Below are 16,421 nucleotides of genomic sequence, written 5' to 3'. Positions count from 1 at the left end.
CTATGCAGATTCAGTCAAAGTTTAACAAAGGAGAACACTTGCGTGCAAGATCATGCTGAAAAGAGGAAAAGCAACCTTCAGTTTGACCGTCTTATAGGCTTCAGTAGAAGTGGATTGAATATTTGTCAGAGTTTAAGTGCAGTGTGTTCAGTGTCGCCGTGCTTCTAACAAAGAACTTCCCACAATCCGGACAGGCCACATGTCAGGGGAACATGAGTGACTGATGCTGCTGCTCACACACCCTGCAGTTCATACAGAGTACAGGTGCATGTGTCATACACCTGGTATCCAAACACACCACTGACGTGTGTTTGGAGATGTGGGCTTATATGAATGTAGGAATGATTAATATAAAAATACCTTCAGCTGCCATAGAGATTAGTTTCCCCCCCTACAGTGAAATTAAATCATTTGTTTGCACTTGCTGTTTGCTTGAGATGTATGCACATGCTGGGGAGCAGAAACCAAATGAAAGAAAAGCTATATATGATACATTAGACTGAGAATTGTTCTGTTATAACTGGCATCTGTCATGCATGCTTTGTCTCATTTTATAGTCAAATTGATTTATATTGCCAACCTACCCCCTGTAAAAACATGTCGGCATATGCATGCATGGAAGCCCCTGTAACATGAATACACACACATATTCACAAACAGACACGCGTGGACACACACAAATGAACACACACCTTGTGTTGCTGCAAATCAGGACATCCATCTCCGATTAGGGCACTTTGATACCGGAGTAATGAAGTAGTTTAGCCCTGAAACGTGGCATACTCCACCAGCGCTGATGATGCCACTGAAATCCGCTGAGACAAAATGGCTGACAAATACCCTGACAAATACACACACACACACACACACACGCTTGCAGACATGCTTTATAAAGAGACAAGACAGATCAAATCTGACATGGTTATAATCAGTCCCACAGCTGCCTGGTTACCTGGCCTGAATATATATTCTACTTTGCAAGTTCTAGCTTGCTTTTCATTAAGAAGAAAAGAGTTGAGTTTGAATTATTGTTTCTCCGCTTCAGTGCGGTGAAAACAAACATCTTTGCACTCCTTTTTCTGTGCACAGAAGAATACACATTTAACAGGCTCTCTCGCTCTGTGAAGGATACTTGCTAAATAGGTGGGAAGTTCTGATGGTATTTGCGAGTGTTTTTAAAGGTACATTGGTTGTCAGGTAAATTCTTGCCAAGCAACACTATTCCTCTTAAAAAACTAAATGTTTTCAAAGACATTCAGTTCCTTTGGAAGACTTTGAATTAGATTGTTGTCTCTTTGATCTCAGTATTTAACTTTGTCAGTGTTATGGTATGAAAATCTATAAAGTTGATGGAAGTTGGATCTGGATTTTTTTTTTTTTCTTATTTAGATAATTGATCCTGCACCACTAGTGCAAAGCATTATACGAGTCAAAAGAGCGTATGAGTAGAGTTATGTGCTAAAATAATGATGATTACTGTGATAGTAGTCTTGCATAGCCAGATTTATCTCCACCACGCAGTACCAGTGCTGGAGAATGGTGTTACTGCACCCATATATCATTCTGCTACAGTGCAAAAACACTCTGACTTTCTTGTTTGTCTTTCTTTAAACCAATAACAGTCATCTTGGGTGTCACTAATCCCAGTCGAGTTCTGGCATTGAAATGGCTGAGCGTTTAGGTTGCTGCTCGAAGGTTCCTGTAGTCGTTTCTCGTAGTGACCTGAATGACAACTGAGTTAGTCGGCCAGCGGAAGGGCTTATACCCACTGTCTGCGTCCGATGGGTCACGCTCGTATGAAACTAACACGTGTGTGAGCTGGCGGTGGCCTGTGTGAGAGGAAGTGTGATTTATGTCCTCACTGGCCTTTCCTAACAAAATCATTAACTGTAACTGTTATTTTGCTTCCATACATTCACCTCCTTCCAAACCGGGAATTCCTGCATTCTGTCTTCTTTCCAATTGACATAAATTGATTATCCGAGCCGAGTCTTGTATTGTCTTCCTATGGCTGCATCCTACCTCTGCACCGGACCCAATCATCAATCACTTCGAAGGGCCATTAAGCACCTTTTCTTCACCAGAAGAGTGAGCTGACATTGGTCCTCGCAGGCCATTCAGTTCTCCCTTGCTTCTCCTCTCCCTGGACTCATCGGACCCCCCATGCTGCAGATTGGCCCCATCCCTGGTGGGCCCTGTCAGCTCTCAGAAACTCTGTCCTAATCTGAGATGGCCATGAATAATGAGGAACTTAAATATGAGATAGAGGAGCTTGGTGCTATAGGATATATCACTTTTTCCCTCCATAGCCACTGTCAAGCGAGCAGAAGCCAGCCTGTGGCTGACGTGCACTAGCTTTGTCACATAACTGCATTATGTAGGGTCCCTAAAGGCTACAGCATAATGTGATACACTGTGCGACTGTTGCTGGGTTTCTACAACAGCCTCGCCTCATGAGTTATGTATTAGTGTTTTCACTGCAGCTTAAGGATCACATACTGTACTGCACTGTCACTATTTTTGTTTTGCCTGCTAATGTGCTGCAAACCTTCCCCTTTGGTGATTTTTATTTCAGAGTCAGGGTCTTTACTGTAAATGTGTCTTGACAACACAGACGCCTCATGGACGCCGCTCATGAAACAGGCCTATATGAGATTGTTGGGCTGTCTGAGACAATAAATATCAGCGCCGAAAGCCAGTAGCACAGCAGCTGCTGGAGGCACACCCCTGGACACCAACACACACACACACACACACACACACACACACACACACACACACACACACACACACACACACACACACACACACACACACACACACACACACACGCAGCACTGTCATCCCAAAGTCATTGTCAACACTCGCTGGCAGTGTTGAAACTGAAACATGTCCGTGTGTTTATCCGACTCTAAAAACTTTGCTTTCAATGCGCTCACTGGCATCTTGAGTTATTGTGATGCGGCAGGCCAAAACTGTATAACATGGTTTTTTTTTTCATAGACTTCATTGCATTTATAAATCAATAATTTTGAATTAAGTTTAAATTTTTAATTACTTAAGGAAATTGCATTTCGAAGCTTAATTTCCCCTCTTCCTTTTCCACATTTGGTCTCCTCTCTGCCTGCACGGAGACTAATGAAAGTACGTAAAGGTGCGAGAACTCCTGATTGGTTAAAGGATAAAAATCACACTTTGATCGATCTGATTCTGATTTGAAGTGGATCTCCGCCTTTGCTTCCTGGTATTTCATCACAATCATGGCAGAACTTGATTCAGGACAGTGTGTGAGAGTAGATACTCTGTGTTAACCAGTCCAATCAGAGTCTTTTGATTGAGATGAGCAAGAAATTGACTTTCCTTTTCCCTAATGTGCTGGTGGAGGAGCTAAAACAGCTTAAAGAGAGCACCTTTCAAGATGCTCGGCAGCATCGATATGAAAAGTGGTGTGTGGGTTCAAAACACTGTGCCGTCCATGTTTGATGTGATTTCTATTTGAACTGAGCAAAAGCTCCACCCTCCTCCCCCACCTGCACACTCCTTCTCACCCTGTTGATCTTACAAGAGTACCTCAGGGTACCAACAGCAAAACGAGATGCTTCTTACAAGTTCTTAAAAAAGAATCTCCCAAAGTCTGCACAGACACCTGAAATGACCCAGTCATTTTCACAGTGACATTTCATGCAGCTGGATTTTCATTTATTTCAAAGTCAATGGCCTTCCTCTCAAAGGCCTTGATTTTTTTTATTTTTTTTTTTCAGCAGAATTTCTCAATTTCTTCGTTCTTGAATGTCACACCCGAGTGCTCTCAGCATACTTAGCAGCCAAACAGTCAGACGAGGTGAAGGAGTGCATACTTCTCTGACAGAGCGCATTGAGGCATATTGGTAAACAGGTCCCAGCCCGCCCATTGACTTTGGTGCCGCGTGGGGGAGTGAGATTGTGCCGACGCTCCAGTCGGATCAAACTGTCGAGAGTCGGCAGTCTTGCTGCTGACATGCGCTGCTGCACTCTCCTTGACTCACTGGTAGAGTGCTCTATATGTATGGAAATGAGCCATAATCACCATAATATGTGTCCCATCTCTTGTATTTTATAATGGTGTCATTATACTTTTTTCCTGCATGGTGCCTTTTTCCCCCCTTTCCTCCTCTCCTTTTACACTTTGGTGTACCTTCCCCTCTCCCTCTCTGGCTCCCGTCCCGCTCTACCTGCACCCTTCCTCCTTTTCTTCCTCCCTTTTGCAGAATCCTTCCTCCTCCTCCTCCTCTTGCTCCTTCTACCTCATTTACACTCTCACTCATCCAGATGACAGGAACAGGTGCACTATTAATTATGCTTTAAAATATATCTCCTCTGTGCTCTGCTTCCTTTCCCCTTATCATGGTGCGCCTGCAAATGCTTCACCAAACTCCACCTCCGGACCCTAAACTTCTCTCCTTCTGTTCTTTCCAGCTTGTTTGACTTTCCACACCTCCTTCCTCTATGGTGCCAATATTCTATTATTCTGGCTCTCTAATATTTGCATGTGTGTGGAAACTGAGAGCAGCTCCTACTGTTTTCAGGCCTGCTGGATAAAGATTACAGCTTAATTGTTTCTATATCTTGATATATCAAGCCGTTTTCACGCGATCATGTCTGACTATCTCATTATCTCAAGACAGCAAATTGCGATTTTGTGGTGCTCGTGTTAGCTACTCCGCGATAACATCAGAATTACATAGTTATCTCAAGGTATCAAACGTTGTTTTCTCATGAGCACAATAAATATCTCATTATTTTGAGATAACATATTTGTGGTTTTGCAGAGATCCAGCTGCTTTGCCCTGTTGATGTTGTTTAAGAGTCTATCCAAATCGGCTTAAGCCTGATGAAAGCAACACTGCCAGAAGAAAAGACTAGAGTAGATTAAAAACAAATTTTAAATAAACGAGAGACTTAACCCCACAGTAAAAATAAACCCTTTTAGATAAAAGCTTCAGTTACATCGATAAAAGGATAAATGATCTTGGATCAAAGCAAACTCCAAAAATGAATGTAATGAGGTATTTAGGATTTGACAGAGTGGATTTCTGATGGGATCAAATTAGATCAATATATATCACCAGAGTTTTTGCTATATAGTAAAGGAGAATGAAAACAATAAAAGGAACACTGACCACACAGAATCGGTTAATCAAAATTAAGTTTATAAATGCACATTAGTTTGGCATTTGAAAATAGTTATATATGTTGCAAAATGCAACTTAAACAAGAAATATTGCGTTATTAGAGACAACCTCTCTCCGTGGTTGAAGCTGTGATGATTTTAAAACAAAATTCCCCTTAAATTCTTTTAATTTTTCCTGTTACATTTTCTGAGGCAAAAACAAAACTTGGGTGAAGCCCAAAGGTGATTCTTGGTGAGGCTCATACTGGAGAAATTAGTATGCATATCTATTGGCTGTGTTGGCAAGCCTTCCTGAGTAACTGTAAAGTAAGTTGAACGAATAAATAACCGCAGGCACACAGACCATTAGCCTAAAAACAGCATGCATTTTGGTGAATTAGCTTGCTTAAGTCATATTTGAGTTGAAGTTGGCAATTGCCGAATGTTGATGAGCCAATAGTTGCTTGATTTTTAGTATTCGCATCTGCTCTTTTTACCAACTGTTGCTGAATTATAACATGAAACCTTTAGTTGTGTACACCAGCAAAGCAAACTGATTCATTAAATGATAAAACTGTTTACATTGCAAAACAATTGTTGGCTCATTTCAATATTGGGTTGCAGAGGGAATATCTGTGTCTCCGTACTGCGAGACACTGAAACATTTCCATATATGTGGAGGAGTTACAGGTGCCTGAGCTCAGCAACTCTGCCTCATATCAAGCAGTTTCTGTTTCCAAGACAGCATGGGCGCCTTCTGTCAAGATTACGTTGTATGCAGTAAATAAAGCACTTTTGGCTCCCTTGCCTTGGCCTTGATGCAACATATCACGGAGATACAAAGAGCAATTTACCAACATGTGAAATTCACATTTCACCCAGAGGTAAAACCGAAAGAACAGAGGAAACGAGCCTGTCGGGACCGCATAGGATTGTGTTTGACTGAGCACTCCACACTAAGCCACTAATTGCCTGCGATTGATGGAGAAAAGCGCGAGAGGAAACGTTAAACTTGCAATGCATCATGGGTAGTTGACCTGTGTCGACTAAGTCTAGTCTGTGCCTCGTGGCAATACTCTTCTTTGTGTGTGCGTAGATGGAGGTTATTGGCATATATGAAGCCTGTATGTGCATTCAGATTGTGTGAATGTGTGTAACAAAGAAGAAATAACTCTGATCCACCAGGCTTAAACCAAGAGATTCAGTTGAAACGGCCTCTAAAATCATGACCTGCTCTGATTTTTGTCCTTTTAAAAAAAGACAAAACATGTCAGTCCCTTTTTTTTTTTCTATACCGTCACCAGCTACAGTCATTTAAGGGGAGGCTTAAGGGGATAAAGTGTGTCTGTGCGTGTGTATCAATTTAGGTTTCATGTACCTTGTTGGTACAAATTATCGCTCCCATACACCTTGTTGAAGCTCTATTTTTTGAGAAAAGGCTTCTGTCCACCTTGTTAAATCTGAGCGCATCGCCCACAAGGCAGCGGTGGGCAGCTTCTTCCGAGTAGCATCCTTCAGCTTCTGTTTGTGTTTCTGAAACAGAGCACAGTTGATGCGGCAGGAGGGGAAATGCAGGTGCTTGTGTTTACTTCCCTCCGGACCTCCCTCCCTCCTTGTCTCCCTGCTTCCTCCCTCCTCAGCACAGAGGAATGCAAATAAATATTGATCGAGAAAGCTTCCAGGAAAAAAAAAAAAAAAAAGGACGTATGGCAATGGAAGGAAATTAAAAAGTGTCAAAGCAAAAGAAAATTACAGAGAAAGGGCAGCGTAATCCTTTAATTTAATTAGGTAAATTACAACAAAAAATCCTTTCTAAGTCTGTTTTTTCTTCCTTTCTTCTGCCTCCTCTCTCCCTCTTTGCTCTCCCTTGCTCCCGCTGGAAGGCTTTCCTGCGGTTGCTAAGCAACAGGGAAACAGTTTTTCCTTTGGTTTTGCCAGTGGGTCCCGGAGGCTGGCAGGGAGAAGGGGGCACAGTAGATGCACTGTGGAGTCTGCCAGCAGCCGAGTGCATGCCTACAGCTGGGTCGGGTTGCGGAGCAGCCTCCCTGTTCCCAGTCATAGCGCCCCTGGCAGGCACCTGGGGGTGACGGCGGAGTTAATGATAGCAGGGTGAGCTCGCCTCGCACCCCGGCCCCCAGCAGCGAACACGGGGTCGCAGTCGGGTCAAAGTGATGAAACAGCACGACTTCCAACCGAGGGGGCCGCATCAACAGGCTCCCCAGAGAAGAAAGCCCTGTGGACTTTGTTTTTAGACACAGAGCCACAAGTTGCACAGAGCTGGATAAAGTTGCACAACTTGCCAAATGTTGAAAAAATAAAAATAAAATCACAAAACATATTTGACAGAAAATGATTTCACCAAGGGGTTTTTGACAGGCAGTGAAGTACTTCACAAAAGAAATCCTTTTTGCAATAAGTATGCTAATCAAAGCCTCTGCTGAAATGGATTCTACTGTTCTTTTATTATGTTGTTCTTTCTCTCTTCAGGTGATTGACACATTGTAATCTTGCTAATAAGCACCTCCACTGTCTGTTTCCTTCCTATTGTGTTAGTGTTACAATAGCCCAACTTGGCAGGTGCGCAGCATTTGCTTAGCACTCAATAGAAAAGCTAATCTCAGTTACCTGCTATTATCCCAAAATACAGGCAGCCTGCATGCTGTGTCCTACCTGTCAGTCTCAACTAATGTCCCCCAGGGGTCAGCAGCCAATCCAACCTCACATTACTCATTTCCTCCTTCCCTCCCAAACAATCATCCACATCATTACTGGCCTGTCTTTGGTCGTCAGGATGTCTCTGGAGCTGCTTCCAAACCCTTTTCCCTCCATGTCCTGTTGCTGGAAATTGAAAATGCTCTTAAATGAGAGTTTAATGATCATTGAGAGATTTCTGCGGGACATGAAGGCACGTCGGTGCCTCGCCTTTTATGTCCAGAGTTGAAGACAGACACTTTTCTGGAGAATTAAATCAAAAATCATTAAATAATTCTTAGTGCTCGCCATGGCCCCATCATTCAGCCTGACTCTGCAGATGAATTAATTGCTGCTTTTGGCTTATGTGCAAGACTTAAATATAAACCAAATAAAAAGTGTAAAAAAAGCCAGCTCTATTATGTTCATGGGTGTTGAGTTGGTGAGGGATTATAGCTTTGTCGCTGCACTGGTAACTCCTAATGGTTGGTGTTGACACCTGGGGGAGATGATGTACAGCACGCTGACATAATGTATACCAAAAATGAAAAAAAAGGAGATATACACTCTTTTGAAACACTTTTAAAAATGGTTCTCTAATTAGGCTTGTCAGTGTTGGTTGGTAAAAAAGTGTCAGCGCAGCATTTCACAACTGTTGTATGTGTGTTTATGAGTGACAGTGTGTGTATGAAGAAGTTGGTGCTTCTGTTTGAGTGACTCAGATGAATGATTCATGGCCACAGAGATAGAGCAACAAGGGAATAAGTTGTGTTTCAGACACACACACATACATCAAGCTCAGTCTGAGATTCTGGTAATGATGCTGTTTATGACAATGTGATTGGCTGCTAGTTTGATTTCTAGGGCTCTCGGCTAAAAGTATTTTTCTACTGTCTATTGATGTCATACACGCTTAGTATTGTTGACCCTTAACCCTAATTTTTCAGTTTCTTTTTTTTTTTTTCATAATTTGGTTAGTGATAACCCAGGGTTGAGAAAAAACGCTTTTCTGGAAAATATTAAAACATTCTAAGTGCTGGCCTTGGCCTCCTCCTTCAGCCTGACTTTGCAGTTGAATTAATTTGCCTCATCAAGTGTGTAACACCGAGGTACACAGCCTGATTTTTACTGACATTTGAGAAGGTCATTTGATGCACAATGCGGAAGATAGCTAAGGTCTTCAATGCTCTACAGCAACTGAAGCTCCCTGTTTTCACATATTTATGTGTCTTACTCCACTCATAGAGCTGGACCTATCAACTTGGACTACGGGCAAATTATTTTTCTATTTCATAGTTAGGTCACACCTTACTGAGAGTTTCCCTTTGGCGCCTTCACAAAGAGAATATAAAAGCAAATTCAAATTCACTGAATTCAAATTAACAATATATTATTTGTGAAAGTGTAAATGCTTATTGGGTGTATGAAAGTCATGTGCAAGTATCATGAATTCTCCAGAACCGCTGAGGGACTAATCAGAGAAGTGTAATCAGTCTGCAACTGAGCTGAAATTTTAATCATTTTGGACCAAATTCTTCATGAGGTTGACATTTCAAAACGCAAATAACATGCTCCGTGCACAGAAAAGGAGAGGAATGCATTACCGCCATGAGTGTATTCCATGAGGCAGACATTACTAAAAAAGGCAATGAAAGTTTAAGAAAAGTTTATGGTCAATAAAAAGGGGGATGTTGCCCATTCACCACCCTGATCTTCACACTCTTAGTCACCACCTTCCTGCATAAAGGTCTGCCTATTTTCTCCATCTTTGTGGATGTTGGTAGAGAAGAATTGTTCAATAACTATTTTTTAATTTGCCAAACATCATTTCTCACAAATATGTTTAGCTTATCCATGCAAGATCAAATTTCCATCAACTTTCCTTTGTTTTCTTGCAGCAGTATTGAATCCCAGCTTGAGACTGCAAATTTGAAAAATTTCCATCTCTTTTTTTCCATGCAGTCGATCAGAGAGGTCACCGGCTACGTGTTGGTGGCACTTAATCAGTTTGACTACCTACCGCTGGAGAACCTACGGATCATCCGAGGCACCAAACTGTACGAGGGCCGCTACTCTCTGGCCATCTTCCTCAACTACCGACGTGACGGCTACTACGGCCTGAGGCAGCTGGGTTTACGCAACCTCACAGGTCAGAATGACGGCATGAGTATATTTATTTAATGAAATGTCTGTATTGAACTTTTTCACTTTTGTCACTTGTTCTTTTGTTTCACTTCCACTCTTAGGGACGGAAATGAAGCAAAACGATGTGAATAAAAGACTTGATGCATCAGAACACAACTAAATTAAATACATTTTATATTAATTTTGATAAATCACTGATGACAAATGCAATACGTAGCGATTTAATATGAATCGTGTCAGCTTTTTTGAATTTGGCATAGGTTATCCGGCACCCTGTAAAATCTGTTGCCATTTCCATCACTATAAAGGCTCCGGCTTGACGTGTTTTTTACACCCACATACAGATTTAATAGGGCCTTTTTAATTAAGTCACGAAATTGGAACTCAACTTTTCAAGCTATCTGCTACCCTGGCAAATTAATCTTCCATGTTTCTATATAAAGGAATCAAATGTGTTTGAACAGTCCTATTTTCCTGTTAATTACATTTTTGTTTACACACTGAAAAATAGGCTTCTTTCATGTAAGTTTTTGGAAATGGTTGTGTTATTTCTCATGTAAAAGCTGTTCTTTTTTTGCTTTTGTCATGTGAGAGGCCATAAGCTAAAGTGGACTGCATTTGTAAAGGGTAGCGTATGTCTGTGTTACCCTCACTTTGGTATCAGATCTTTGAGCCGTGACTTGGGCATCGCTTAATCTTTGCCATTTTGGTGGTACCCAGTGGTCGGGTGACCTTCCAACTCCGGTCAGATTAATAGATGAAAGTGCTGTGTTGTGTTACATGCTCTAAAATCATCTTTTAATGAACCTGCTTCACTGCCTTCCTGCTGAATCATATTTTATCTCGCTGCCCTTTTCAAATAGCCAATTTCCTAATTATGCATATTAAGCATGTATGTGATGCTCACAGATAAATCTGCGATTGCAGTTGGCCTGCCTAAAGGTTCACTTTTTCCACCATGTCAGGTGTTGCCTTTATCGTCTTCTATTATCACTCGGAGACGAAAACACAAGGTGTCATATGAGAAGAAGAGGTACACCTGCCACGTACTATCTGAGAAGCAGTGGAGCTTTTGGTCACGCTGCACTGTCTTGAATCGCATGGAAAATGGTACGGAGGGCAGGAATGAAAACAAAGTGTGAGGACTGAAGGTGTCCAAGGATGTATGAGGCCGTGTCAGCACTTGAGAGAGCTGCCCTGAATGCTTGAGCATCGAGTGTAGTACAATATCTTGAATGTGTTGGGTGAGCAGAGGAAAAGGGCAGCGTGTAGTAATGAAAATTTGCTTTGCCCAGGCACCAAAAATCATGTGGTTTATGAAGAAAAGAACGTGGTTGGAGTTCTGACTCATCGGACCACCCCGACCTGCCTTAGTACACTGATTTTACCACTTTTGTACTTTGTCAAATGACCTCTGTTACACAACATTTGCCCCATGACCTTTGTCATGTGGCGTGCGTTTACTTTTTACGCCGGAGTGACAGCAACCGTCACACTAGTATGATGTCCTCCAGTGGACCAGTGGTTGTATTCCTCGCTTTGGTGTGGTACTAGGCTGACATATGAGTGTTGAGCATCCCCTTTATTTCATTCAGTCCTCTTTACTTTGTGTTGAACAATATCCCTCCATCTTGCTCAGACATTGACGATATAGGACATGTTTGATCTGCTTGTAGACAAGATGGTGAAGGAGAAATCGGGCTGCCCTGTTCAGTCTCGACACAGCATTTTTCCTTGTCTTTAATCTTGTTGGATTTTGGAGGAATTGTTGCTGGATTTCTTGATGGCAGAAAAACGGGAAGCAGTCATTGTTCTTCCAGCACAAATGGAGCAAAATCTTTTAGAGCATGTTACCACGGCCAATGGGAGAAATCATGTCCAACACGTATGTCCTCTAAAGCACAGCCAAAGAACAAAGACAAATGCATGAAAAGCTGCCAATTCCTGATGATTTGTTCACACAGAGGAATCAGAAGTAATTTGTTAGAATTTAATGAGTTAAAAATGTAAGTTTGATAATATGATTTTGCAGAGGAGATTGCCAAAGCATGAAAGATAGAAAGGGTAAGAAACTGGGCTCAGGCCCACCACAGGCCGACCACGTTTTCTGTGCCCTAAACTGCTAAGCCACCAGGACGCCCGGCGCTGTGTCCCTCCCCTGCTTTGTTGCATTTTGCCTGAGGTTTCTTTTCTGGCATCGATCTGCCAACTTTTATACTGTTCTCCTGCGGGCATTGCAATTTGTCCTGCTTCTGTCCTGCGTTCCAACTGCGGGCAATTTTGTGTCAGATGTTTCACAGAGGAACCAAATTCATTTTAGTGTAAAAGAAGAGGTCATGTTTTCTGCAGACTATCCTTTGGTGTCTTTTGGGATGCAGTAAAATGTTGGATGTCCATGCACTGATGAGAGAAACCATCAGCGTTGATAAAGTTGGACAGCAGAAATTTATTGCACACTCTTGCGCCATTGACTTTGCAGTATAGACTTTTTGTGATGGATGGGGTTAGATCAAACAGTGATCCATATTAAAAACACATGACAGATTTAGTGTAATAAGCAACATTTTATGGAGTCTGAACACTGTGATAAAGGACTCCTGAGGGTTTTAAGGACATGCTGACATCCTAAGCTGGTAAAGCAGCAGGGAGCCTTCCATTCTGGCCAAGTAAGGGAGGCCTAAGTGCACCTTTATCCCGGGGTGAGTCATAGTTGCTCTTTTCCCTTCCTATACAACTTGGGCTGAAAAAGATCACAAACAAATTACACAGGAAATCTAATCATTTTTGTCTGGCTATAGTTTTATTTTCAGCTTGCGTGGGTTCACCTGTGACTTTAAAGTGTTTTGTTTCCCTGGAGGTGAAAATATTGCATGATCAGTGTGTTTCATAAGCTTCCAGGAATGAGGTGATGGTGCAGTCAGTGGCCAGTGTTTGTGTGCTGTATTCTGCGTCATAGAAGGACCAACAAGTCCAGCCAACATACAGTCATTGATGTTGTTCTTCACTGGAATAGCACAGTGGAAAAATAAGTGTGGGATGCAGGAAGATATCCCTTGCATTATTTATAGCCACAATGCATAATCTAGATCTCCAAATTTCTCTTATTTTCTTGAAATTTATGGAGACTGTGTTGAGGCAGAGTCTACCGCTGGTTTCACCGCTGTGATCCAGGCTCTCCATCGGCCCCCTGCCTGGCTGCCTGGCTGCCTGCCTGCCTGCCTGCCTGCCTGCCTGCCTGTCTGCCACTCCTCACATCTCCTGCTTTTGCACATACTTGGGATAGGTGCCTCACATCTCCAGACTTTAGTCCATACCGTCTGATCCTAGTGCACCCTGATGCTGCAATTAAGCCAGATCCAGCCATGCATATGCATCAGTGCTGCTCCTCTTGATTCCCCCCTCTCCTCTGCCTGTGAAAAATGGAAAATACAATATTTCTCTCTTTTAATCTGATGATTAATACAGCAGATAAGGAAGCTACCATGCACATTTGCTTAGAAACAAAGATGAAATGTACTACTTCATTTTGCAGCCAACACCACTTCCACCATGTCTTGAGGGGATATACAGTACGTGGCCAAGCGAGAATATATTCAAAATTTCTCACTGCACACAATACATTAGACAACAGCTTTACGGCTACTTTATCCCTCTGTGGATTCAGTCCACAGTGGGAGTCCAAAGAAAGCGTGAAATTCAATTTGGCTGCAGAGTCAGTATGGATAGAGCAATGCAGTCTTCATGGTAGCAGGGATATATAGTAATCTATAGTAAAGGAACTTCTCTGATAGCGACTTGTCCAGCTTCAACCACGTGATGCTCCTGCAGCAGCTTGTAAGCCGGGATATCCTATAACACACAGAACACATGCATCAACTTCCACATGAAGTGTGAGCATACACTTAGCATGCCTCGCTACACACTGCAGTGCTAATTACCACATGCTGGGTATAATAACCACCAGAGCTGGATACGATCAGAGCTGATGTGTGAAATTCATTTCTTTGCTTAACTTTTGCTTTGTTTTTGAGGGTTTTTTTCCATTATTTTTCTACCCTGGGAAATTGCCCATTTGGATGGGAGCCAAATGGCTCAGTGTGCCCCAAAGAGAGCTCAGACTCCAACTTCCCATCTGGCAGCAATGCCCCTTTTGCCCGTGTGCAGAAAGCAAAGCACCACTTTCTGCCTTTGCCTTTCTTTCTTCGATAACCTCTCTCACCTGCTTTGCTTTGCTTAACGCTCACAGGGGCTGAAGTGACACCGGCATGGTTTCCCAACCTGGCAACATCCCATAATTTAAGCTAATCATATGCTGCTGCTGTCTCACTAATTGCAGCATTTTTGTGAGCATTTTGAATGTATTTAGGCCAAATTACCGACGGCAGTGGCTGCTGAGGTGAATTGATTAATAGACTTCAACACAATTAACCCCGTGTGCATCTTCATTTTTAGAGCATGACTATTGATTTACCGGGTCACAGGCATTCTAAGTAGTTTCTCATTTTCACAGTCGGTGTGCTCAGCTAAATGAGCAGAACAAATGCAGATTGTTCTCCATGTTTAAGGAGATTTGGGGGAATAGTGCAAAGATCATATCACACCAACATCTCCGGCGACATCAAGGCACGCAGTTATGTAGATAAACCTAGGTCGAGAATAGTTTAAATTTAAAAGAATTGGAAAACTCTATTTCTCAACTTTTTTTCTTAAGTGTCAGCCGCAGAAGTGTCATAAAAGCTGAATTTGAATGATACAGTAAATCCCCTCAATGGAGAGAATAAAGATACACCACATCAAAGATATTATATCCTCTACTTATTTCAACAAAAAAAGGGCATACACCTAAAAGAAGAATCCTACTGCACTGCAGTGCACATCAAAATAGCTGACTGATGTTGTGTTTTTATACATCCATGCTTGCCTCCATTTTTAACTTCTTCCCACCTCATGTTCAACTCCAAAAATGGCACTCGAGAGCAATACGCCAGTACACAATAAATGTAAGGTACTTTGCCTGGCTTCATTTGTATACATTTCAGTATTCCTCATTTCCTTTTGTAGTGAGGTGGGTGTAAGAGGAAGCGTGATGTTTGGAATTTGTATCGGAAAAAAACTCTACTTCCAAGGCCTCTTTACTTAACATAAAGCTTGTGGTGTGATCTCCAAAAAGTGTTGTAATTACAGCAAGATCAAATAGAGCAAAAGTGGCTAATGCTAATACCCACTCTCACTCCGGACTTTTATGAGGAAGAGAGAGAGTAGAAGGATTGGGCCCATTAATAATGAATCCAGTGTCATCATTAAGGCGGCAAATGATTAAAACATATCCCAGCTTCAAACGCTGCTTTGCTACCACAGAAAATGCTGTAGTTGTGGATCTGCAAAGCAAGAGAGCCCTTCAGTCTGCTTGTGAAATAAAGTTTTTCTTTTTTTCTTTCATCTTAATCCCCCCCCCCTTTTTGGTGTGTTGAAACACCAAAGCAGAAGTATTTCTTTTTGAAAACAAAAAAACACTCCAGTGTTATGTAATGTGCAACCCATAAATCTGCACAAGCGTTTCTTGAGTATGAACTTTCATGCCAAGCCAGGTTGGAAATCATCTTTGCTGCTGCACATTCTTGAGTCCTCTCAGTTGTGTTGTCATCTGGAGAAAATACAACCAACAATAATCTACTGTCTCTTATTGTTCACTTTCTTGTGTGAAGCTCAGAGAAAGCACTCCCTTGTGAGGAAAAGGTGACATTCCTTAAAATGCAGACACACAACAGGATGAAGTCTCTGACTTTACGGTAATTTTCTTATTTTTTTATTTCCAATTTCGAGTGTGTTTCACACTGTTTCACCCAGAAGTCATTGTAATGCCATGCAGGTGCTCAGTTTTATCAGTGTTGTGCTGCCGTCTGTGTTTTCTGTTCAAATCCTTTGACGAGGAGACCCAAGGGGCTTCAGGGTTGTCCCCATTAGTGGCTGTGGCCCGTCTGCAAGGAGGCCAAAATGATCTCTAATGGAATGGTAATAGTTCCCTACGGCAATACTGTACACCTGCTGTCCTGTGCACCGTTCTTTGATGTAAGGGTTCACTTCCACTGGTCTCTTGGTCATTGTTAGCTGACCCTGCCTAACTGAGCTACCAGCACACCTAACGGAGCCCCAGTAACAACAATGGCTTTTCCTCTATAATCCTGTATAACACCAGCAAAGAAAAACCTCCTCCTGAACCTCCCTCAAACGTCAACCTCCCCTCCCTTTGTTAAATGCCGTCTTGGTCACAGGTAGCCAACTGGGAAGTCTACCAGTAATATCTGTAATAAACCAGGAAGCATAACTCATAGAATATCAACTATGTCAATGACAACTGACAGTGATCTGCCAAGAGCAGCCAGCACTGAATGACTCCTCACTCGCTGCGAGCATGTACCAAGCTCAGCGCAGCAGA

The 16,421-nt window shown here is 42.2% G+C and overlaps 1 protein-coding gene across 3 annotated transcripts in view; it reads left to right on the top strand.

The window, feature by feature from the left end:
- Window positions 1–16,421, top strand: part of LOC138620747 (receptor tyrosine-protein kinase erbB-4-like) — a 216,708-nt gene that overhangs the window by 121,865 nt on the left and 78,422 nt on the right. For all 3 annotated transcript variants that reach the window (XM_069698209.1, XM_069698210.1, XM_069698208.1), the window contains exon 3: window positions 9,803–9,989. In XM_069698209.1, the coding sequence (XP_069554310.1) occupies window positions 9,803–9,989 (187 nt within the window). The remainder of the gene's footprint in view (window positions 1–9,802; window positions 9,990–16,421) is intronic.

This window comes from Brachyistius frenatus, unplaced genomic scaffold (assembly GCF_029030835.1).
Source record: "Brachyistius frenatus isolate BFR_SWC_R1_liver_20210118 unplaced genomic scaffold, ASM2903083v1 Contig_26, whole genome shotgun sequence".
NCBI lineage: Eukaryota > Metazoa > Chordata > Actinopteri > Embiotocidae > Brachyistius > Brachyistius frenatus.
Note: the sequence above shows the minus strand (reverse complement) of the source record. Positions and strands in the feature narration are given on the sequence as shown.